The sequence below is a fragment of the Amblyraja radiata genome, chromosome 7, assembly GCF_010909765.2.
Source record: "Amblyraja radiata isolate CabotCenter1 chromosome 7, sAmbRad1.1.pri, whole genome shotgun sequence".
In the NCBI taxonomy this organism is placed as follows: Eukaryota; Metazoa; Chordata; class Chondrichthyes; order Rajiformes; family Rajidae; genus Amblyraja; species Amblyraja radiata.
Window position 1 is genome coordinate 3789816 of NC_045962.1, and position 25746 is coordinate 3815561.

Consider the following 25746-nt stretch of genomic DNA (forward strand, 5'->3'; position numbering starts at 1 on the left):
AATTCACTCATTCAAAAGAGAGTTAGATAGAGCTCTTAGGGCTAGTGGAATCAAGGGATATGGGGAGAAGGTAGGAACGGGGTACTGATTGTGGATGATCAGCCCTGATCACATTGAATGGCAGTGCTGGCTCGAAGGGCAGGCCTACTCCTGCACCTGTTGTCTATGTATCCATGTACCCCATTCTCCTGCCTTCTCCCCATAACTCCTGACAGCCGCACTAATCAAGAATCTATCTATCTCTGCCTTAAAAATATCCATTGGATTGGCCTCCACAGCCTTCTGTGGCACCAGTGAGGGAATCATATTCGACCATGTTCCCAGCACTTTGACTATGAACAGAAGCAGAAATATATAGAAAATTTACCTTTTCATTAGATTCGAGCCAGTTTAACCGTAATAGTTTAAAGAAATATTCTACTCATTTTAGAAACATTTAATAATATTTTATTTTTATTCTCCAATAGTTTTAGAAAGCCTGTGAATATCAAAGACATTCATGCTCTTTACTACAACTTAGCTTGGGCAGAGCTAACAATTCTGGTTGAGGGGCTTGATTGATGGGAAAGTGCCTGTAATGGGCTAGGTTTCACCACTCAGCAGGGAACTGGCTTTACATCAGATTGTTCCCTGGTGCTATGCGATTTGCTCACGGTAACATCAGCCTTCAAAGACAGTTCATCAGTGGGTCTGAAGAAGGGTCTCGACCCAAAACGTCGCCCATTCCTTCCCTCCAGAGATGCCGCCTGTCCCGCTGAGTTACTCCAGCATTTTGTGTCTACCATTAGTGAGCTTTTGTGTCTACTATCAGTGAGCTACTCCAGCATTTTGTGCCTACCATCAGTGAGCTTAGACAGCTCATCTTCTGTGGAAGACTTGCCGTGTTCTATCAAAACTAAAACACTAAACCCATCCTTATCACCTTTTGTTGGATATTGTTGTTATCACCCTAAGTTAGTCCTCTGGAAAATTTGTTCCATATAAAAATGGAGCCTGCAACCAAATCGATCTTTATGTCTCCTCAGAAGAGCTTGGCCTGTCTTCGTCAGAGATGACAGAAACATGATGTTTCATTCATTGGTTTCCAGTTAAAGGCAGTAAATGAGGTTTATTGGAGGGTAGACGTTGCACTCTTCCAAGCATACCTGCAGTCCTTGTCCATCCATTGTTGTTGTGTTACATTTGAAAGCCTGACTGTCATCTGAACTTGTGGTTGTCGGTGAATTCGTTTCGCCCTTTTTCTGATTGGGCTGTCTATCCTTCAAAACAGAAAATAAATCAAAATAATTACGTGAATCTGAAACCGGCCTCTCTGTATGTGTCGGAAGGAACTGCAGATGCTGGTTTACACCGAAGATGAACACAAAATGCTGGAGACACTCAGCGGGACAGACGGCATCTTTAGAGAGAAGGAAAGGGTGACATCTTCAGAGCCGGTTGATGTTTTGGGGCCGAGTCCCTTCTTCAGACCAGAAGAAGGGTCTGAAGAAGGGTCGCAAACCTGAAACGTCACCCACTCCTTCTCCCCTGAGATGCTGCCTGTCCCGCTGAGTTACTCCAGCATTTTGTCAATCACTATTTTCTCTATATTTGGACATAGGCCCACTAATTCCTCAGTACAACAATAGCTACACCAGACTATTACTACTATTATTATTAATGTACTATATTTATTTATTTATTGAGTATGTGTGCATGTATATATACACACTCATTTTTTCTTCTCCCGTTATGTATTATGTTTACATATTCTGTTGTGCTGCAGCAAGCAAGAATTTCATTGTTCTATCTGGGACATATGACAATAAAACACTCTTGACTCTTGAGTGCAAGTTCAAGTGAGTTTATTGTCATGTGTCCCTGTATAGGACAATGAAATTCTTGCTTTGCTTAAGCACACAGAAAATAGTAGGCATTTACTACAAAACAGATAAATGTGTCCATATACCATGATATAAATATATACACACATGAATAAATAAACTGGTAGTGCAAATAACAGAAAGTGGTTGCTAATAATCAGAGTTTTGTGACATATGTACTGGTATTATGTTTAAACTTTGTCCCTTTTTGAGATATGTCTGACAAAATATTTTGCTTTTCACGATCACAACTTTCAACAGCAGTGCAGGAAACCACCACGTGAGCTTTTAAGCATTTAATGGAATCATGCATTTTTTGTGTTATATCTTAAAAAATATGTTATTGCATCTGTGACTAATTTTAAGGATGCACGGAGAATTAATGGAGGTGAAAGTTACAGACAGATAATGAGTACAGAGAAGCTATTAGACAATAGACAATAGGTGCAGGAATAGCCCATTCGGCCCTTCGAGCCAGCACCGCCATTTATTGTGATCATGGCTGATCATCCCCAATCAGTACCCCATTCCTGCCTTCTCCCCATATCCCCTGACTCTGCCATCTTTAAGAGCCCTATCTAGGTCTCTCTTGAAAGTATCCAGAGAACTGGCCTCCACCGCCCTCTGAGGCAGAGAATTCCACAGACTCACTATTCCCATTGTGCCAAACATCATGCCAAGACCAACTCTTATCTGTAGGAAGGAACTGCAGATGCTGGTTTAAACCAAAGATTTCAACGCTGTCTGATCCACTGAGTTACTCTGACATTTTGGGTCTAACTCTTACCTGCCTTCATGTAATCCATATCCTACATTTGCTGCATATTCATGTGCCTAATTAAAGGCCATTATTGTATCTGGCTCCACCCCCACCAGCGCATTCCACCCCCCTCACCACCCTCTGACTGAATGAATGAATAAGTTTATTGGCCAAGTATCACATACAAGGAATTTGCCTTGGTGCTCCGCCCGTAAGTGACAACATGACATACAGTGAGTCTGTGCAATAATACTATTAATACTAATACTAAATTACATTTTCTTTAAATTCTGCCCCTTTCACTGTAAAGCTATGCCCTGTAATATTTGATCTTTCCATCCTGGGAAAAAGGTTCTGACTGACTACCCTATCAATGCCTCTCTTAATTTTACCGACTTCTATCAGGTCTCCCCACAACATCCTGTGTTCAGAGGAAAACAATACAAATCTTTCCAACCTCCCCCTGTAGTTAATGCGCCCTAATCCAGGCATCATTCTAGGAAATGGGACTTGTTTATATGAGGCATCTTGGCTGGTAAGAATGTGTTATGGGCCATATGTCCTTTTTTCGAGCTGTATGATTTTATGACTCTATGGGACCTGAATCATTATTTATTGCTTTGAACTTCCCTTTATCTCCATTGATGCTGTTTGAAGTATTGCTTCTTCCAGCAATTTGTTTTGTACCAGCAACTTCTATTTTGTTGAAGGTAGACACAAATAGCTGGAGTAACTCAGTGGGTCAGACAGCATCTCTGGAGAAAAAGAATAGGTGACATTTTGGGTCGAGACCCTTCCTCAGACTGGAAGTCTGAAACGTCACCTATTCCTTTTCTCCAGCGGTTTGTGTCTATCTTGGGTTCAAACCAGCATCTGCAGTTCCTTCCTACACATTTTGTCTTCTTTGTTGAATACTTACCAGAACTACAGGACATATGTAGGAGGGAAGTAAGATATGCTCTTTCAGTTGGCCACCATCACATTCAGGCTTGATATGCGAGGCACATTTATTGTGCAGCTGCAGCAAAAATAAAACATAAACAACAAATTACTGAAGTTAGATATTATTAACAGCTAAAGATATGCATAATGATCAGCAGAAACATAGAAAGTAGTTGCAGGAGTAGGCCATTCGGCCCTTCGAGGCAGCACCATCATTCAATATGATCATGTCTGATCATCCAAAATCAGTACCCTGTTCCTGCTTTTTCCCCTTATCCCTTGATTCCTTTCCCCCTAAGAGCTAAATCTAATTCTCTCTTGAAAACATCCAGTGAATTGGCGTCCACTGCCTTCTGTGGCAGAGAATTCCACAGATTCACAACTCTCTGGCTGAATTTTTTTTTCCTCATCTCAGTCCTAAATGGCCTACCCCTTATTCTTAAACTGTGACCCCTGGTTCTGGACTCCCCCAACATGGGGAATATTTTTCCTGCATCTACCATGTCCAATCCCTTCAGAATTTTATATGGTTCTATAAGATCCCCTCTCATCCTAAAGAGATACAGAATGATAAAGCAATGCTTAATCTAATCCAACCCAGTGAAGGCAAGAATCAAACTTCAAGGATACCATATGGAAGTGTCATGATTAAAGTGAATATGGATATTGAAAATATTGTAACTACAAAGAATAAGTACACATGCATCAAATGCTTGGTGTTCGCATGGCTGGCAGTTGGGAGAAAGCTGTCTCTACTGCAGTGTCAATTATCATCAAACAAATAAATGCGTTTGATAAATAAGAACATAAAACCACAAATAATTAAAATAATTAAAAAGTAAACAGTGGCTATTTTTGATGTCCCTTAAATTTGCAGGGCCTTTTCATGGTACATATCAACAGGGAACTTTGACATATCTAATTAATCATTAAGAAGACAGCACAGATGTATTTGTGGATTTTCAAAAAGTGTTTGAAATATTGCAGCGTAGAGGGTTGCAAACACCATTAAGATCTGTGATAATATAGAAATCTGGCGGGACATAATAAAAAATGATAGAAATATAGAAAACTAAGAAGATGAAGCAAATGCCAGGAGATGCTTAAACATTGGCATTTTATGAAAATATATGTTGGATCCATTGGTCTATTTCCATGTAGGACAGCAGATTATGGTGACACAATGCAGGTGACGGCTGTATTAGGGGTAGGTGGGGGAGGAAATTTTTTATTTTCGTAACACAAGGCCACATCATTGCTTGTGCACCAAGAAATATACGAGCTGCAAATAAAATAAAAATTGTTACTTAAATTCTGTGAGAAGCAATTTTTATTCTGTATCTCAGATTTCTTGGGTGTGATTTGTAAATTCTGCAAGGGTGCAAACATTTCCGTTTCATGAGAGGCTGCAATGTGGTGGTCGCCTGCAGCAGCATTTGCAAAGAACACAAACGCGCATTGTGGAGACACACGTTGTTAGTCATTTCACAAAGTCACGTTGGGCTTGCAGATCTGAGACATGAATGGAAATGGAACCCTTTTGACATAAGGGGAAACATTGTTGTAGTTCAAATTAAGGGAAGGACATAACATTTACATAGGAACTATAAAAGGGAAAGAGGCACCAACACTTCAAATGAATACATTGTTAAATCTGAGACATTAAACATGAAGTTTAAGGTCTATAAACGTTGCAACCAGGAATACAAACATTGCAACTATACAAATAGATGAAGAGAACATATGTAAAATTAGGTATTGTGCAACCTACATAATAGAATAGCGCATCTACTTTTGGTTACTTGGGTAGGAAGAACACATGGACAGCAGGCCCATTCTTTGGCAAGTGAACCACACCGTCACACACGTGACCACATGTGATCACAAAGTGATACATTAAAAATTCTTGGAAGAAATTATTCTTATTCATTGTTATTTTCCTACCGACAGCTACAGATATGAACATTCTAGCTTTTTAAAATTCACAGAGTTTGTATAATTGTACAATGTCACACACATGACCAATCATATTTGCCCTCTGACCCGAAACAATCATATAACCATATAACCATATAACAATTTCAGCACGGAAACAGGCCATCTCGGCCCTACAAGTCCGTGCCGAACAACTTTTTTCCCTTAGTCCCACCTGCCTGCACTCATACCATAACCCTCCATTCCCTTCTCATCCATATGCCTATCCAATTTATTTTTAAATGATACCAACGAACCTGCCGCCACCACTTCCACTGGAAGCTCATTGTCAGCATCTATATCACTATACTTATAAAACTCTCATCTTGGATGTGTATTTATTTGTGTGATGTTCGTGTGCGATTCACGTCTCCTCGAAAACACGGCTCGCTAACGGTGACATTTTTACATATTCCGATAGAGATTTACGCTGTGAAGTCAAAAATCGCCTTATCTGAAAATGTTGAGCTTTATTTCTTGAGTTATTTACGAAAATGTTCCAAAATTTCAAATTAGAAAATAAATGAGCTGATGACGTCACAATGGGTCTGCTTGCGCAGCCTGTATGCACTGTTTTCCATGCGCTGCGAGTTACGTCATCCCCCTGACTTGCAGTCATTTGGTCGCCACCGGCCCGCTCACTGTAACCCCCCCCATTACGCACCTTACGTCACCCCCCTTCCACCCTCCCCCTTCCTTTCTCCTCTCCCCCTCTCCCCCCTCTCTCCCATCTCCTCTCCCCACTCGTCTCTCCTCCTCTCCTCCCTCCCCTCTACTCCCCCTCCCCTCTCTCTCCCCCCCTCCACCTCTCCCATCCCCCTCCCTCCCCCTTTCCCCCCATCTCCCCCCTTCCTCCCGCTCTTCCCCCCTACCCCCCTGCATGTGTGTGGAGTGGTTAGTGTGTGTGTGAAGCCACAGACCGCCTCCCCCACCGGAACCGGGTGTTGAGGGGACGGGGCCCAACGGGTCCCACTTGGTCTAGTCCATTACTAAAACTCTCATCTTGTTTGTATCTGTCTGTCTATCCATATGTGATCCCAGAACTATGCCAAAACAGTACATGATAGCGCTAACATTTTTGCACCACCTTACTCACAATTGCCATGTCGTGGTTTGTGTCAAGTTTCGTTCAGATTGATGTTATACTTCACAAGTTATTGACATTTAAAACTTTAGAAAACCCCACTTTGAGAACAATATGCTGTGGCAGATACTGGAAGTTTGCAGCTATGTTGTCACAATGGGATCTCATTTACATAAGCTGCCATGAACAGTGCTCCACCTGACAATGACATCACAATGGGATCTCATTTACATAAGCTGCCAATCAACGGTGTTCCACCCAGTGCAATGAGAGATTTGTCACATTGTTGTAAGGAGAGGGAGGGAGTGGGGGAGGGGAGAAGAAGAAATGTTATTTAAACATTGTGTTTAGTGGGGGAGTGCGATAGGGGAGAGGTGAGGGAGGGAGTGACTGAGGGTAGGGAAAAGGAGAGGGAGGGAGAGGTAAGGGAGTGGAGGGGGGAGGAGGAGAGGGGAGAGAAGAGAGAGGGTGAAGAGGAGGAGGAGGTAATATACGAGCTGCACTTGTGTAGTTGGGGGCTATGGGTGAGTGGTGGAATATTGTATTGGGGGAATGGGGCCCAACGGATCAGGGGGGTAGGGAGGGGAGAGCGGTTATGGAGGGTGGGATGGAGTGACTGAGGGTAGGGAGTGACTGAGGGTAGGGGAAAGGAGAGGGAGGGGGAGGTGAGGGGGGAGTGGGGGAGGGGAGGAGGAGAGGGGAGAGAAGAGGGAGGGTGAAGAGGAGGGGGAGGGAGTGTTAGGGATGAGGAGAAATCAGCCGCGCCTGCGCAGTTGGGGCTATGGGTGAGTGGTGGAATATTGCGTTGGGGCAAAGGGGCCCAATGGGTCCCACATGGTCTAGTAACAAACAAAAATTTCACTTGATAAACCAAAAAATGATGAATCATATATACAGCACAAAGTAATATACCTGTAATATTGAAACATAGAAAATAAGTGCAGGAGGAGGCCATCCAGCCCTTCGAGCCAGCACTGCCATTCATTGTGATCCTGGCTGATCATCCCCAATCAATAACCCGTGCCTGCCGTATCTCCATAACCCTTGATTCCACTAGCCCATAGAGCTCTATCTAACGCTCTCTTAAATCCAACCAGTGATTTGGCTTCCACTGCCCTCTGTGGCAGGGAATTCCACAAATTCACGATGTTTTTTTCTCACCTCAGTCTTTAATGGCTTCCCCTTTATTCTAAGACTGTGGCCCCTGGTTCTGGACTCGCCCAACATTGGGAACATTTTTCCTGCATCTAGCTTGTCCAGTCCTTTTATAATTTTATATGTTTCTATAAGAAATCCCCTCATCCTTTTAAACTCCAGTGAATACAAGCCTAGTCTTTTCAATCTTCCCTCATTTGACAGTCCCGCCATCCCAGGGATCAACCTCTTGAACCTATGCTGCACTGCCTCAGTCACAAGAATGTTATTCCTCAAATTAGGAGACCAAAACTGTACACAATACTCCTGAGGTGGTCTCACCAGAGCCCTATACAACTGCAGAAGAAATGCTTTCAGAATTAGAAGAGATGTATTCCACAATTTTTCATATTTTTGGTCACACGCGTGACTAAGAATGGGCAGCAGATAGAGTGGGCATTCAGCCTTGAGTTTGCTCTACTGTTCAATACATTCATGGCTCATTGGATGAACCATGAATGAACTGAATACTGGAACATACGCAACTATTTTGCCTGATCCTCATGCCCTTCATCCTCCCCTTCCCTTTCTGCTGTATAGACCAAAAGATATCTGTATCAACAGATCATGTGATATCAGCAGAATTAGGCCATTCGGCCCATCAAGTCTCCTCCGCCATTCAATCATAGCTGATTTATCTCTCCCTCCTAACCCCATTCTCCTGCCTTCTCCCCATAACCTCTGACACCCGCACTATCAGCCTTGATCATACTTTATGGAGCTCTTGGATGGAGAATTCCATATATTCTCCATTCTCTGTGATTCAGAAATCCCTCCTCATGTCTTTCTAAAGTGCAGTAACCCTGTAATCTGAAACTATGCCCCCCCCCCCTCACCCCCTCCCCCCCCCCTTGCCCTCTCCCCCTCCCTTACTGGATTCCTTCACATGAAGAAGCATTGTTTCAGCATCTACTTTGTCCAGTCCCTCAGAAATTCATTCCCAATAAGATCCTGCTTCATTCTCCTAACCTCCCGGAGTACAGGCCAACCTGCAAACTCATTATTTTACAAAATAACCCTTCCATTCAAGGAACACAAGCACATTGACAGGATGGGGGAAGATTCTTCCTAAGGTAGTACCAGGAAAGAAGTTTTTACCATTGAGACCAGAAATCATGGGCATTTCCTTGGGCATTAACTGAGTGACAAGAGAATTATCGAATTTCACAAAGCAGAAACATAGAAACATAGTGAATTGGTGCAGGAGTAGGCCATTTGGCCCTTTGAGCCAGCACTGCCATTCAATATGATCATGGCTGATCATCCAGAATCAGTACCCCGTTCCTGCCTTTTCCCCATATCTCTTAATTCCGTTAGCCCTAACAGCTAAATCTAACTCTCTCTTGAAAACATCCAGTGAATCGGCCTCCACTGCCTTCTGTGGCAGAGAATTCCACAGATTCAGTCCTAAATGGCCTCCACCTCATTCTTAAACTGTGACCACTGGTTCTGGAATCCCACCAACATTGGGAACATGGACTATCCGACCATGGAGCAGGTAGCCCGGGATTACATGGTACCCGTGGCGGGGTGGGGGGGGGGGGGGGGGACTCCCCCCGACCTGACAAATTCAAGTTCAAGTTACCATACAGCCTTACGAATAACAATAACACAATACACGATAAGAGTTGAACATATAGTGATGCTAATTTATTTTTCCCAAGATGGTGAAATGGCTGTCCTCAGTGTGATTGGAATATTTGGAACAGATATGTGTGGATTTAATTTTAAATGGATTTTGAGTGGGCGCGATTGTTCCATATGTCGGCCAATGACACAACAAAGGTTGATTGTATTTGTTACAGATGCCCATTGCCACAAAATACAGTTGATTCATAATGTACCCCTTGCTGTCAATGAGTAGATTGCACTAATTGCTGATCAATAATCACTGCTGGGAGTTCGGACATGGTGATCCCACTGGGGATATGAGAAGAAATGACAGTGGGTGAACACTTCAAAGGGATGAACCCAACACAAATGGAGACAATACTGTCAACCTACATAATTTATGCTCTGCAGATTGCATTTCTATGAACCTCCCTTGGCACAAATAGCAGAATCTTCAATCGAATGACTCGGCAGCTCGGCCTGCAGATAGTTAACCCTCTCCCACTCAGCTGCTCAAAACACCCACTCAACATTTTCTCAAGCATTCTTCTGGAGTCAAAGGGCTTTTAATTCAATTTAATACTTGTCTAAGCCTTGTTTACTTCCTTTTCCCTTCTCTCTAAATCTCCTTGTGTTAAGAGGGAACGTCCTGTAAAGAAGGGAATTAAAGGACCTTCCACGTGGCTTTTGAAAATGAGCCCTATAATCAAGAATAGAAGGGTACAGAATGAACTAATTATCCACATTTCCTTCTCTTTCTCTCCTCAGAAACAGGCCCTTCGGCCCACGGGGTTCATGCCGACCAGCGATCCCCGCACATTAACACTATCCTCCACACACTAGGGACAGTTTTTACATTTACCAAGCCAATTAACCTACAAACCAGTACATCTTTGGAGTGTGGGAGGAAACCGAGGATCTTGGGGAAAACCCACACAGTCACAAGGTGAACGTACAAACTCCACACAGACAGCACCCGTAGTCAGGATTGAACCTGGGTCTCCGGAGCTGCATTCGCTGTAAGGCAGCAACTCTACCGCTGCGCCACACCAACACGCCCGGCACTGCAGGCGTGACTGCCAGGTCTCCGCCACTGTGAAGCAGCAGCTCCACTAGATGTGCCATTGTATTGACCAACAGCATGGTCACCAGAACTGGCATAAAACACACACCTCCAGATTCAGCGACAGTTTCTTCCCAACTGTTATCAGGCAACGGAATCATCCTACCACAACCAGAGAGCAGTGCTGAACTACTATCTACCTCTTTGGTGACCCTCAGACTATCCTTGATCGGACTTTGCTGGCTTTACCTTGCACTAAACGTTATTCTTTTATCATGTATCTATACACTGTAAATAGCTCGATTGTAATCATGTATTGTCTTTCTGCTGACTGGTTAGCAGGCAACGAAAGCTTTTCACTGTACCGAGGTACACGTGACAATAATCTAAACTGAATTGAAGTTCACTAAGGATAGTTATTTATCCTGAATTTAAACCACCTATATACTGTGATGGGAATCAAATCTATAGCTTTAGTACAATAGTGCAGGTTTCTGCACACTCACCCTGACAATTAACCTTGTGGGGTCAATATAATCTTAGTGCCATTGCTGGATTAGTATTGTTGCCATGTAGTCTTATACTCGTCTCTCCAATAGAATAGCGGAGCAGTTAGAACAAGACCGTGCTCCAAGTAGTTTGTTTGGAGAATGACTTAAGTGGACATAGGTTTCCCTACTCTGTCTTTTCCCATGACTCTTCAATGCATTGACGTTGGCGGAAGGATTAATTTCTCTTCTAAGGGGAAGGTGCCTGGGAGTTTTGAGTTTATTGCAGAAGTTCTCCTTGGCCAATCTGGACCCAGCAGAATTGGGGTGTATGTGTTGATAGGAGTGAGTATCTTCCACGTTGGATATAAATGGCGGTTCGTGCAAAGTTCATGTAGCCCCTGGGAGTTGTTGATTTGCCATGGTGGCATATTCCTGATAGTAACACCCATCCCATGTGAAATGTCTTTATGTGCCCCTCCACAAGATGTGCCTCCTGCCTTGTTCATTAAGCTGCCTATCGACAGCTCAACATTGTTTCAATCTGCTAAGTGATGTCAAAGACCAAGCCCCCAGATCCCTGGGTTAAGAAAGACGAGTGAGATTGCGGACTGTTACTATGGGCACAGCCTGCAAGTGGCCATGGAGCCAAGGAGGAGGATTCCACGGACAGTTTCATTCAATGTGAGATGGATGCTACGAAACAGTTGTCGTGTGGCATTGACAGAGTGAGGTCGTGATTCAGTGGCGAGGAGGCCTAGATGACTGGAGGACAAGTTCTGCTGCATGCATATTAACACACACGCCTGCCCACACACACATGCATGCACACACCCAAGCATACACACATGCATGCACACACATGCATGCACACAGGCGCACACACACGCACACACGCACCCATGCACATACACGCACGCACACACATGCATGCACACACACGTACGCACGCACACACACAAGCACGCACGCACGCACACACATGCATGCACACAGAAGGGCACTGATAGCCCCCAGAGGCTCTGTTACAGACTGCAGAGGAACCAAGGCCTAGGAGACAATGTTGACTGGATAGCACGCAACAAAAGCTTCTCACCATACCTTGGTACATGTGCGAAAATACGAAACTAAACTGAAGCCCCAATCATAAGGATGTGAAAGAAACTAACACAGTTACTGAAAGAACATCCAAACTCCACAGAGGCAGCATTGAATCCAGGTAATTGGAGCTGTGAGGCAGCTTTGTCACTGTACTGCCTACATTTCTTTCAGTAGTTTGGAAGAATCATTTATTCCACACAACCCAGTCCTATCTTTGCTGGCCTTCACAAAACCTGCAATGTCTGCCCTTTCCTCCAGCTACATGTAAAACAGGGCTTCACCTACACTTTTTTTTGATTTAAGATTCTGTATTCAATGTTCATGACATTTCCCCTGTAAATTGGCGACCAAATGCAGATTGGGTAAATGGTTTCCTGAAGATCCCAGACTTCCAGCATGACTCCAATTACCAATTGGAGGAAGGACATCCTTGTGATTGAGGCAGTGCAGCGTAGGTTCACGAGATTGATCCCTGGGATGGCGGGACTGTCATATGAGGAAAGTTTGAAAAGACTAGGCTTGTATTCACTAGAGTTTAGAAGGATGAGGGGGATCTTATAGAAACATATAAAATTATAAAAGGACTGGACAAGCTAGCTGCAGAAAAAATGAACCAGGGGCCACAGTCTTAGAATAAAGTGGAGGTCATTTAAGACTGAGGTGAAAAAAATAAGACTGAGGTGAGGAAAAACTTTTTCACCCAGAGAGTAGTGAATTTGTGGAATTCCCTGCCACAGAGGGCAGTGGCGGCCCAATCACTGGATGGATTTAAGAGAGAGTTAGATCGAGCTCTAGGGGCTAGTGGAATCAAGGGATATGGGGAGAAGGCAGGCACGGGTTATTGATTGGGGACGATCAGCCATGATCACAATGAATGGCGGTGCTGGCTCGAAGGGCCGAATGGCCTCCTGCACCTATTTTCTATGTTTCTATGAGGCGCAAGATGCTGCAGACACTGGAACCTTGAGCAAAGAAACAAAGTGCTGGAGGAACACAGCGGGTCAGGCAGCATCTGTGCAGGAAAATGGACAGACAATGTTTTGGGCATAGAGCTGGTGAAAAAAGGGTGAGGGGAAAGGGTAAGGCAACACAAGGTAATGTCAGGGGACATATAAATGCCCACGGCTACATCACTGAATCAAAATTAAAAAATATATTTTTTTAAGTGTGAGGATAAGTTCTGCCAGGTGGAGAAGAATGTTACTTGAGGCGGGCTGGAACTGATTGTGCTCTAAAAATACTGACACCTTAATCCTTTGGACATATTCTCTTTCACAGAAATCAATGGAGAATTCTCCATGCCATGTCAAGCCTGATGTGGGCAATTCCAGTTGACAACCCAGCACTATTATAGACACAATGTGCTGGAGTAACTCAGCGGGACAGGCAGCATCTCTGGAGAGAAGGAATGGGTGACGTTTCAGGTCGAGACCCTTCTTCGGTCTTGACCCGAAACAGCACCCATTCCGTCTCTCCAGAGATGCAGCCTGTCCCGCTGAGTTACTCCAGCTTTTTGTGTCTATCTTCAGTGTAAACCAGCATCTGCAGTTCCTTCCTACAATCTTGCTGGGTAATTACCATCGAACTCCACGAGAAGTTCTGCGGCAGATGGAGCCAAAAAAAAAAATGTTTCATTTGCTTTTTGAAATTTCCATTCAGAAATCTAGTTAAAATTCCAGAAGACAATGCAGAAACAGGAATTGAAACAGTATATTTGTCATGAGACACACCTTTCATCTGTCGTGAACTGCTGACAATGGCAGAGGAATACATTTGGGTGAAACAGTTGACCTCAGAAATACTGAGCTAGATTGTCCAATAATTGACAATTGCAGATTGCTGAGTTTGCTCTGCAGCCTCCAGCACAGTTTCATACAACACAGGACATCTTACACCTTGCACATGTGCAATTACTAATACCATTCCGCAATTTATTTTCCCCAGAGGAAGATTCCAGTCGGGATAATTTGAGAATGAAGAGATGTTCATGCTTTCCTTCTTTTAAGACTCATACCCTTCCCTAACTACCTATTTGGAAAAAAACCCCATAGGAGAGAACTATTGCATCTTATTGTTAAAAAGAACTGCATCTGAAGAAATATTGTAGACCTGCCTTGCGAATAGTAGATAACTGAGATCTCTGGGGGGCACTGTAGTAGAGTTGCTGCCTTACAGCACCAGAGACCAGGGTTCGATCCCGACTACGGGTGCTGTCTGTACGGAGTTTGTACGTTCTCCCCATGACCTGCGTGGGTTTTCTCCGAGATGTTCGGTTTCCTCCTACACTCCAAAGGCGTACAGGTTTGCAGGTTAATTGGCTTGGTGTAAATGTAAATTGTCCCTAGTGTGTGTGTGTGTGCGCGCAGGGTAGTGTTAATTTGCGGGGATCGCTGGTCGGTGTAGATTCGGTGGGCCGATGGGCCTGTTTCCACGCTGTATCTCTAAACTAAACTAAACTATTCACCAAAAATTAATTTCTAGCAGCAAATGAAAACCTGTGCATTCAAATAGAGCTCTAACGTACATACCATCTTACATTAAATGACAGTAAAGTGTGTGCAGCAGAATTTTATTTCCTACATGAAAGTTGTGGCCTTAACCTAATAAAAAATTAATCTAGTTTGCTCCTCTTATATACTGTACATTTTAAAGAAAATTACTTCTTTCTGCTATTTTTACACAAAATGCTGGGAAAAAAATGATCAATGAAAATGGCAAAGAATAAAAATGTCGTCATTCATCACCATTCTTGCTCGAGATCACATTTTGGAGAATGTGCCTCCCTTTCAGAACAAGACTGAAAATGGTGAGAAACTAGACTGCCCTCTACTGCTCAGGAGTTAAGGCATGGTGTTGTTACAACAAAACCCATCCCGTTTAATATTTAAAATATGGATGTTGTTTTGATTAGTACTTACAGTAATCTGGCACCAAACACAGTGTAAGCCGGTGAGGCCCTGGTAACATTTAATGCTTTTGTGGCATTTATCACATTTGGTTGGTGAGTTTCCTTCCACCCAAACATGCTGCATAGCCTTGATAGGAAGGGGAAAAAAACATTAAAATAGCTCAAAAATATTTCACAATATCGGTTAAGCAGTTTAAATCAAAGACACACTGAGAATATGTGATAATATCCAAATTAATAAAAAAAACACTCCACAGACATCAGCAAGGGCAATATTTTCAGAATGTCAATGTTCAAAAATAATCTACAAAAATACCATCTTCTCAAAAATCATTCACAATGTTTATGTTTGGCTTTTGGGTCAACTTTAAACCTCGAGGCTTTGAAAAAACACACACTCATTTTCAGCAGTCTGTAAGAGTGTGAATTGGAGAGAGGCTGTAAAGCCAAACTCAGAATTCGGCCTCTTGAGGAAGATTGAGGTTGATGGCAGTGTTGCTTTGGGCTTGACCAATACATACTGCAAGAACCTAAGAAAGCTTCGACCCTCTAGCCTTCTCCTCCACGCAGTACTTCAGCTCCACTTCCCCTTACCAACGTCATTGTCTTCAATTCCTGCACCTCTCAAAATCAATCCATCTTCCTGGAATAGCTTCAGGAACCCAAAGATTCACTCCCCTCTGGGTGAGGATTTTCCCTGTCATCTCAGTTTTGGATGGTAGACCCCTTCGTTGCGACTCTGACCTCTGGTTCTAGACACTCCACCCTGTCAAGCCCAACATGACTCTTGTGTGTTTCAATGAGAACTCCTCTTTTCTTCTGAATTTGTGGGTATAGACCAGACCACTTCAACTCACCTCGCATAACAATCCCACCACTAGGAACTAATATGGTGAATAAATGTTACTATTTTCTATGTGTCCTACAAACAGTTCCTTAACCACTACCTCTGTTGCCACTCACTTTAAAACCCTGGGATTTCAGCACCATTCAGTTGCATTATTTTCTCCAATATGAGGTTGTACTACTGTTGCCAAGTTCTTTCTGGTCATTTTCACCTTTGACCTGCATTCCTTGACTATTTCTGGGAGTCATAGAGTCATAAAGTGATACAGTGTGGAAACAGGCCCTTCGGCCCAACTTGCCCACACCGGCCAACATGTCCCAGCTACACTAGTCCCACCTGCCTGCGCTTGGTCCATATCCCTCCAAACCTGTCCTATCCATGTACCTGTCTAACTATTTCTTAAACATTGGGATAGTCCCAGCCTCAATTACCTCCTCTGGCAGCTTGTTCCATACACCCACCACCCTTTGTGTGAAAAAGTTATCCCTCAGATTCCTATGAAATCTTTTCCTCTTCACCTTGAACCTATGTCCTCCGGTCCTCAATACCCCTACTCTGGGCAAGATACTCTGTGCATCGACCCAATCTATTCCTCTCATGATTTTAAGCACCTCTAATAAGATCACCCCTCATCCTCCTGCGCTCCATGGAATAGAGGCCCAGCCTACTCAACCTCTCCCTGTAGCCCAATTTTCTTCTGCAAGGACAGGCACACAATATTAGTTTAATGTTTGCACCTTGCACTGTTCCTTGTTACAGGTTCTACAGGCTTCCCCCCTCGACCGCAATCTGGCTTGGCAACAGTGGGGCTGCTCAACAGGTCCCAGTTCATGTCCAACCCATTATAACAATGTGGACAAGGTTTTTAAATTCCTGTCCCAAACTAGCCAGAGAACGGTGCTGAACTACTATCTACCTCTTTGGTGACCCTCAGACTATCCTTGATTGGATTTTTCTGGCTTTATCTTGCTCTGGGGGTCAAGGAAGGAGCTGCCCCGTTTCCACCAGTCTTTCCACCACTACGCTCAAGAAGCTCTAGACACCATTGTATGCAGATGCAGAGAAGTGTGTTCAGCTCCGGCTGAACAATTTCTAATCTTGTGATGTGGAATCGATAAGAAGACATTGCACTAAACATTATTCCCTTACAATGTATTTATACACTGTAATTATGTCATGTCTTTCCGCTGACTGCTTAGCGCGCAACAAGAGCTTTTCACTGTACCTCGGTACACGTGACAATAAACTCAACTGAACATTCATTACAAAGTATTTGCATTAAATATCTTTCGACTAAGCAGCGTGACTACATCTGTGTCCCAGAAAGTTGCAAATACAGTGCCCTCCATAAAGTTTGAGACAAAGACCCATCATTTATTTATTTGCCTCTGTAATCCACAATTTGAGACCTGTAATAGAAAAAAATAACATGTGGTTAAAGTGCACATTGTCAGATTTTATTAAAGGCCATTTTACAGCAATTACAGCAGTGTTTATACATAGTCCATCCATTTCAGGGCACCATAATGTTTGGGACACAACAATGTAATGTAAATGAAAGTAGTCATGTTTAGTATTTTGTTGCATATCCTTTGCATACAATGACTGCTTGAACTCTGCGATTCATGGACATCACCAGTTGCTGGGCGATGTTCTGCCAGGCCTGTATTGCAGCCATCTTTAGCTTATGCTTCTTTTGGGAGCTAGTCCCCTTCAGTTTTCTCTTCAGTGTATAAAAGGCTGCAATTGGGTTCAGATCAGGTGATTGACTTGGCCACTCAAGAATTTACAATTTTTTAGCTTTGAGAAACTACTTTGTTGCTTTAGCAGTGTGTTTGGGATCATTGTCTTGCTGTAGAATGAACCGCCGGCCAATGAGTTGAGGCATTTGTTTGAACTTGAGCAGATAGGATGCGTCTATACACTTCAGAATTCATTATGCTACTACCATCAGCAGTTGTATCATCAATGAAGATCAGTGAGCCAGTACCTTCAGCAGCCATACATGCCCAGGCCATAACACCCCCACCACCGTGTTTCACAGATGAGGTGGTATGCTTTGGATCTTGGGCAGTTCCTTCTCTCCTCCATACTTTGCTCTTGCCATCACTCTGATATAAGATAATCTTCGTCTCAAAGGTTCAAAGGTTCAAAGGTTATTTTATTGGTCACATACACCTAGGTGTAGTGAAATGCTTCTTGCCATGCAGCGCATAAAGAAAGAATACAGACATAACAGTAATAAAGAAACTTAAACATAAAAACATCCCCCCACAATGGTTCCCATTATGAGGGAAGGCACAATGACCAGTCCCCATCCCCAGTTCACCCATAGTCGGGCCTATTGAGGCCTCCACAGTTGCCTCCACAAGACATTTTTTACAGAACTGTGGTTGCTCTTTTAAGTACTTGTAACCTGGTCATCAGCATTTATATCATCAATGATACAAGTGGTTTGCATCTTGCAGTGTAGCCTCTGTATTTCTGTTCATGAAGTCTTCTACGGACGGTGGTCATTGACAAATCCACACCTGACTCCCGAAGAGTGTTTCTGATCTGTCGGACAGGTGTTTTGGGGATTTTTCTTTATTATAGAGATTCTTCTTCTGTCATCAGCTGTGGAGGTCTTCCTTGGCCTGCCAGTCCCTTTGCGGTTAGTAAGCTCACCAGTGCTCTCTTTCTACTTAATGATGTTCCAAACAGTTGATTTTGATAAGCCTAAGGTTTGGCTGATGTCTCTAACAGTTTTATTCTTGTTTTTCTGTCTCATAATGGCTTCTTTGACTTTCATTGGCACAACTTTGGTCCTCATGTTGATAAACAGCAATAAAAGTTTCCAAAGGTGATGGAAAGACTGGAGGAAAGACTAAGTGCTGAGAGCTCTCTTCTACCTGCATTAAGGAGGCAATTAAACACACCTGAGCAATTACAAACACCTGTGAAGCCATGTGTCCCAAACATTATGGTGCCCTGAAATGGGGGGGACTATGTATAAACGCTGCTGTAATTTCTACATTGTGAAACCAAAATGTATAAAACATACCCTTTAATAAAACCTGACAATGTGCACTTTAACCACATGTGATTTTTTTCTGTTACAAAATCTAAAATTGTGGAGTACAGAGGCAAATAAATAAATGATGGGTCCTTGTCACAAACACTGGGGCTGATGTTGTCGACCTCCCCCTGGTGAGCCCTGTCAACTGACCTCAGTCAGGCAAACGGCAACAAACAGAGACAGCAGCAGAAATAATGCAACCTCAGTCGTCGCAGCTTGCAGCCCTAATGCATCCGCAGTCACGCAGCTTGGCGCCAACCTGGAGCATGCGCCCTTTTTAGGGCGGGCACCTACGGATGTCGAACCAGATGGCATCACCCTGCTGCAGCTAAATGCGTAAGGCGTAACTGGCCACAGCGCCTGGAGGGCATCACATAACTTCTGCTGCCTCAAACGCAAGAAGAAGAAGTCCCAAACATTATGGAGGGCACTGTAAATCATTTCATAGATTGGTGGAAGAGAAGCAGTTCAGAAGTCTAGCATATTATATTTTGAGGCTTGCTCTGGAAAGTCTGTTCAAGGTTTGTACTTAAAGCAGTGAACTTGTGTTCAAGGTAACACTTTGAACAAGGCTTCACTTCAGTGCTGGAAACCTTTTCAGATTTCAAGAGTCAGGAGTGTTTTATTGCCATATGTCCCAGATAGAACAATGACACAACACTAAGATACAAGTTCTGCAGTTACACAGGAAAAAGGTACTTACATTAGTATTTCTCTTGGATTTAACATATGTGCTAATACATGAAGCAATCTCTTTGGAGACACACCGTTCATGGACTGTGTATTTGCAAACTGAAAACAAAAAGAAGGTCAAACATTTTCGATACGATACGATACAACTTTATTTATCCCAGGAGGGGAATTGATCTGCCAACAGTCATAAAACACAAAATACATGAAACATGAAATTAAAGTGACGAGTGGAAAGACTTGGGGATGTGCAAAGATTGGGGAGGGGTGGGGGAGGGGGGAGGGGGTTGGAGTCAGTCTCAGTCTACCCCACGACAGAAGGGGGAGCAGTTGTACAGTTTGATAGCCACAGGGAAGAAGGATCTCCTGTGGCGTTCTGTGCTGCATCTTGGTGGGACCAGTCTGTTGCTGAAGGTGCTCCTCAGGTTGACCAGTGTGTCATGGAGGGGGTGAGCTCTATTGTCCAGGATTCTCTGCAGTTTGAGGAGCATTCTCCCCTCTAAGGAGCCAGCCTTCCTGGTGAGGTTATTAATTCTGTTGGTGTCCGCAGCCTTAGCCCTGCTGCCCCAGCACACGGCTGTTCTTGTTTTTTATGCACTTCTCCTAATATAGGATTATAGTCTACTATAGTTAATATGAATCTACTTAATTTAATTAATCTGAAATTGTGTATCCTTCACCGTTGTTTAATTTGCATGTTTGGAAACTCAGATTGTTTTGAGCAAATCTATTTGTCATTAACATACTGCATACACTGGTTTATATTCGAGGTGTATAAAACCATAAGAGGAATAGATCAGGTAGATGCACTGCGTGAGTCTCTTGCCCAGGGTATGTGAATCGAGGAACATAGGTTTAAGGTGAAGGGGAAAAGATTTAATAGGAGACTGAGAGGTAACTTTTTCACACAAAGGGTGGTGGGTGTATGGAACAAGCTGCCAGAGGAGGTAGTTGAGGCTGGGATTATCCAAACATTTAAGAAACAGTTAGACAGGTACATAGATAGGACAAGTTTGGAGGGATATGGACCAAATGCCACTGTGTTATGTTGTGTCGTGGACTTTCAGTGTTTGTGCTTTTTTTTAAATTCTATTTTATTTTTAATATGTTTTATTATTTATTATTATTTATTTATTTTTATTTTATGATACTGCCTGTAAGGGAAATTCATTTCGTTGTCTCTAACTGAGACAATGACAATAAATTTGAATACAATACAATACAATACAAAATGCGGGCAGGTGGGACGGGTGTAGCTGGGACATGTTGGCTGGTGTGGGCAAGTTGGGCCGAAGAGCCTGTTTCCACACTGTATCACTCCATCACTCTACTGCGTCAGTCCAAACAAGCAGTTGTTCTGTAACAGGTTTAATGATGTAAACTCTGGAGCACCAATGACAATGACTTATTCTCACCTAGCATTTGTTAAAAACCCTCCCATTAATGGCTGGGTATTGCCTTCTTCACTTCAAATCCCCTTTCATAGATTCCTTATAAATGTCTGTAGTTTGGAGATTTTTTTACACTCTAGATCCATGGGGCACATTGTTCCAGCTCGCTCATGTAAGTGGACCTCTTGAATTCTAAGAACCAAAGGTGGACACAAAATGCTGGAGTAACTCAGCAGGGCAGGCAGCATCTCTGGAGAGAAGGAATGGGTGACGTTTCAGGTCGAGACCCTTCTTCAGGCTGAGAGTCAAAGGAGAGGGAGACACAAGATATGGAAGGGCAAGGTGTAAAAACGGGAGATCAAAGGGGGGCGTAGATCAAGGAAAATGTGGAATAGATCATCGTTAGCCAGGGGAAGCTGACAACGAGGCATACAGTGATAAAATATATTCAGGAGGACAGTCAGACTGGTCGTAGAACTAGGGTGGGAGAGGGATGGGGAGAGAGGGAAAGCACAGGCTAGTTGAAGTTAATGAAGTCAACATTCATACCGCTGATTTGTAAGCTGTAACCAAAAGTATATTTATCTGTCCATAGGTAGACAAAAATGTTGTTGAAACGTAGCAGGTGAGGCAGCACCTATGGAGAGAAACTCAGCGGGTGAAGTAGCACCTATGGAGGCGACGTTTCGGGTCGAGACCCTTCTTCAGACTGCATATATCTCTTCAAATGTAGTTAAATAACTTTTCAACATTTAACAAGCTTCCTGATCAAGCTACCTATCTGGCTGTGAAATATTAGTTTGCCAGACCATGGTCCTCTGTGTAAAAATATAGATAGAAACACAACGACTTCTTCTCATCTATGCATCCGCAACACAGGATCACTGATTTCCCTTGGAACTCAACTAGCTCACACTGATTTCTGTCTTGATGCAAAGTGCATTTACAAATTTATTTTTAAATACCCCAAGTATACAGGCATTTAAAATAAAGATAGACACAAAAAAACTGGAGTAACTGAGTGGGTCAGACAGGATCTCTGGAGAAAAATAATTGGTGACATTTCCGATCGAGACCCTTCTTCAGACTGAGAGTCAGGTGAGAGGGAGACACAGAGATATCAAAGGGTCTCAACCCGAAACATCACCCATTCGTTTTCTCCAGATATGCTGTCTGTCCCGCTGAGTTACTCCAGCTTTTTGTTACTGTCTTCGGTTTAAACCAGCATCTGCAGCTCCTTCCTCTCCATTAGAAATAGTTTTTCACTCAACTCGTGTAAGTTAGCACTTAACTGCATACGTTATCAACAATAGCATCTGTCTGCATCAATATGGCTTCTAAAGACAAATGCGCTGCATTTTTGGAGCAAAGGAAATAGGCAACGTTTCGGGTCGAAATCCTTCTTCGACCTGAAACGTTGCCTATTTCTTTGCTCCATAGATGCTGCCTCACCCACTGAGTTTCTCCAGCATTTATGTCTGCTTTAAATGTCTGATCTGTTTATTTTTCACAAATAATTTATATGACGTATTTCCCTTCCAAGAATTATTTCCATCACTGTTGCATGTTTAATGTGACTTACAACAATTCTAAAGATAATAAAGTCATGCTTAAATAGCACTTCTTAAAATAAAATTACAATGATATATTTGTAAGAGCTTTGCTAAAATATTAATATTAAGCTCTTGAGATCAATTCAGAGAGCAGATAGTAGGTTGGCAAGTGTATTTTAGGTTGGCTGTCTATAAAAATTGTTTGCTCTGTGCAATGAAAAATATTTGAAAGAAGAGATAGACTCAAGGCGGGCCATTGGAGAGCAAGGGGACTGTCGGAGAGTGAGCAGGGACTATAAACAATGGACAATAGGTGCAGGAGTAGGCCATTCGGCCCCGGGCCAGCACCACCATTCAATGTGATCATGGCTGATCATCCCCAATCAGTACCCCGTTCCTGCCTTCTCCCCATATCCCCTGACTCTGCTATTTTTAAGATGCCTACCTAGCTCTCTCTTGAAAGCATCCAGACAACCTGCCTCCACCGCCCTCTGAGGCAGAGAATTCCACACTCACAACTTTCTGTGAGAAAAAGAGTTTCCTCATCTCCGTTCTAAATGGCTTACTCCTTATTCTTAAACTGTGGCCCCTGGTTCTGGACTCCCCCAACATTGGGAACATGTTTCCTGCCTCTAGCGTGTCCAAACCCTTAACAATCTTATATGTGTCAATGAGTTCTCCTCTCATCCTTCTAAACTCCAGAGTGTACAAGCCCAGCCGCTACATTCTTTCAGCATATTACTGTCCCGCCATCCCGGGAATTAACCTTGTAAACCTATGATGCAATCCCTCAATAGCAAGAATGTCCTTCCTTCAATTAGGTGACCAAAACTGTACACAATACACCAGGTGTGGCCTCACTAGGGCCCTGTACAACTGCAGAAGGACCTCTTTGCTAATATACTCAACTCCTCTTGTTATAAAGGCCAACATGTCATTAGCTTTCTTCACTGCCTGCTGTACCTGCATGCTTACTTTCATTGACTGATGAACAAGGACCCCCAGATCCCATTGTACTTCCCCTTTTCCCAATTTGACACCACTTACTGTAGATAGTAATCTGCCTTCCTGTTTTTGCCACCAAAGTGGATAACCTCACATTTATCCAAATTAAACTGCATCTGCCATGCATCTGCCCACTCGCCCAACCCGTCGGAGAGAGAGGAGATCCACTGAGAACAAAGGGGGGGACCTGGAGTGGGGGGGCTGCTGCCATGTTCGACGGCAGGCTGTGGATAGGACTGTTTGGTGAACTTTTGTAACTTTATGATTTTACCGGGTTTTCTGCAAAACTAATCATTTCACTGCACCAAGGTTCGTGTGAAAATAAAGTTTCATTGAATCATTGAATTTTGCAGCTATGTAATGCAGCATCTGCACTGCACACAATACCTAATATTTCAACCGTTCAGGGCATATGGGGAGAGAAATGCCGTGATCATTTGAACTGATTATTTTATTAGGTATTAGACCTAGCCATCACCAACAGCTGAGCTCATCTGGAAAGCTCTTATGCTGGGAACAAATCTTTAGAAAATCTCTATATTTCCTTACATGGGAAAATAATATTTGAAATGAAATGATCAGATCATTAAAATCGTGCGTAGACAAAAAATGCTGGAGAAACTCAGCGGGTGAGGCAGCATCAATGGAGAAAATCGCATCACATTTGTACCAAATTATATCAATAAAATAACATAAGGACTAAATGTTTTCAAAAAATCAGAGCATGCGGCCATTAGGTGCTCTCACAGCTGGAGATGAATTCCTCCGTCATCTGTCCATATTGGGGATATTTGGATATCCTTCAAAACGGAACAGGCAGGTACTGTTAAAACGTATCCACATGGAAATGATCCCATTACGCTACTAATGTCTCCAATTTTAGACTCACTTTTAGACTCCTGTTTTTCGGCGAGCCCAAGCACAGGCTTGCCGATCGTTTCGCTGAACGCCTCCGCTCAGTCTGCTTTGATCTCCCAGTTGCCAAACACTTTAATTCCCCTTCCCATTCCCACACTGACCTTTCTGCCCTGGGCCTCCTCCATTGTCAGAGTGAGGCCCAGCACAAATTGGAGGAACAGCACCTCATATTTCGCTTGGGCAGCTTACACCCCAGTGGCGTGAATATTGATTTCTCTAACTTCAAGTAACATTTGCTTTCCCTCTCTCTCCATCCCTCCCCCACCCTAGTTCTACCAGTTTCACAGTCCCCCTGATTAATTTTACTGTTTGTCTTCCTCGTTGTCACCTTCCCCTCACCCAACAATGAACCATTCTACATTTCCTTCATCATCATCTTTGATCTGTCGTTTTCACACCTTACCCTTCCATATCTCTGTGTCCACCTCTCCCCTGACTCTCAGTCTGAAGAAGGGTCTCGATTTGAAACGTCACCCATTCCTTCTCTCCAGAGATGCTGCCTGTCCTGCTGAGTTACTCTGGCATTTTGTGTCTATCTACTATTGTGAAGGCTGTGGTTTGATTTCGCAAAATGCAAAGCCTCTCACGTATCTGAATTAAACTCCATTATCCATTCCTCGGCCCATTTCCCGCCTGGTCATGATCCCATTATAATTTTTGTTAACCATCTTCACTATCTGCAATACCACCTGTTTTGGTGACATCTGCAAACTTACTAATGAAGCCTTGTACATTCTCATCCAACTCCTCGAGAGAGAGATGGCAAACACCAAAGCGCCCAGCACCAATCTCTGAGGGACACCACCAGTCGCTGGACTCCAGTCCAAAGTCACAGGCATCCAGTCCATGGAAATGTAGGGAAGAAGGATATGGATCACGTGCATGCAGGGGAAATTAATTTAACTTGCCATCAAGTCTGGCACGGACATTGTGAGCCGAAGGGCCTGTTCCTCTGTTGCACTGTTCTACAGTGCATGTTCTAAATCACAGACTCATTGTAATGGTGTATGCTGCCATATATTTACTTACATGAACAGCAGAGGCCTTGTTTTCTAACACCCAGTAGAATATTCAGGCAGAAGTTGCAGTAGGCAGGCTTGTTAAAGTGTTTTAATCTCCATGCATGTTGGCCATCATCTTTCACATTCTGCAGTTAGTGGAAAAATACAAAACTAATTTAACAGCATAAAATGAAGCACACTTCATTGAAATGACACGTTCTTTACTTAACCAACACGAACATTATATGTTCATCAGATAGTAAAACATAAAAGAGATGATATGCATCAACGCCTTA

At 43.2% G+C, this 25746-nt stretch overlaps 1 protein-coding gene across 1 annotated transcript in view; it reads right to left on the minus strand.

The window, feature by feature from the left end:
• The window catches only part of dgkg (diacylglycerol kinase gamma), a 580221-nt gene that overhangs the window by 280464 nt on the left and 274011 nt on the right, over window positions 1-25746 (minus strand). Inside the window, exons 11-15 of the mRNA XM_033023568.1 lie at window positions 25479-25596; window positions 19596-19684; window positions 14998-15114; window positions 3542-3640; window positions 1146-1259 (exon numbers count right to left, since the gene is read on the minus strand). Coding sequence (XP_032879459.1) covers window positions 1146-1259; window positions 3542-3640; window positions 14998-15114; window positions 19596-19684; window positions 25479-25596 — 537 coding nt within the window. The remainder of the gene's footprint in view (window positions 1-1145; window positions 1260-3541; window positions 3641-14997; window positions 15115-19595; window positions 19685-25478; window positions 25597-25746) is intronic.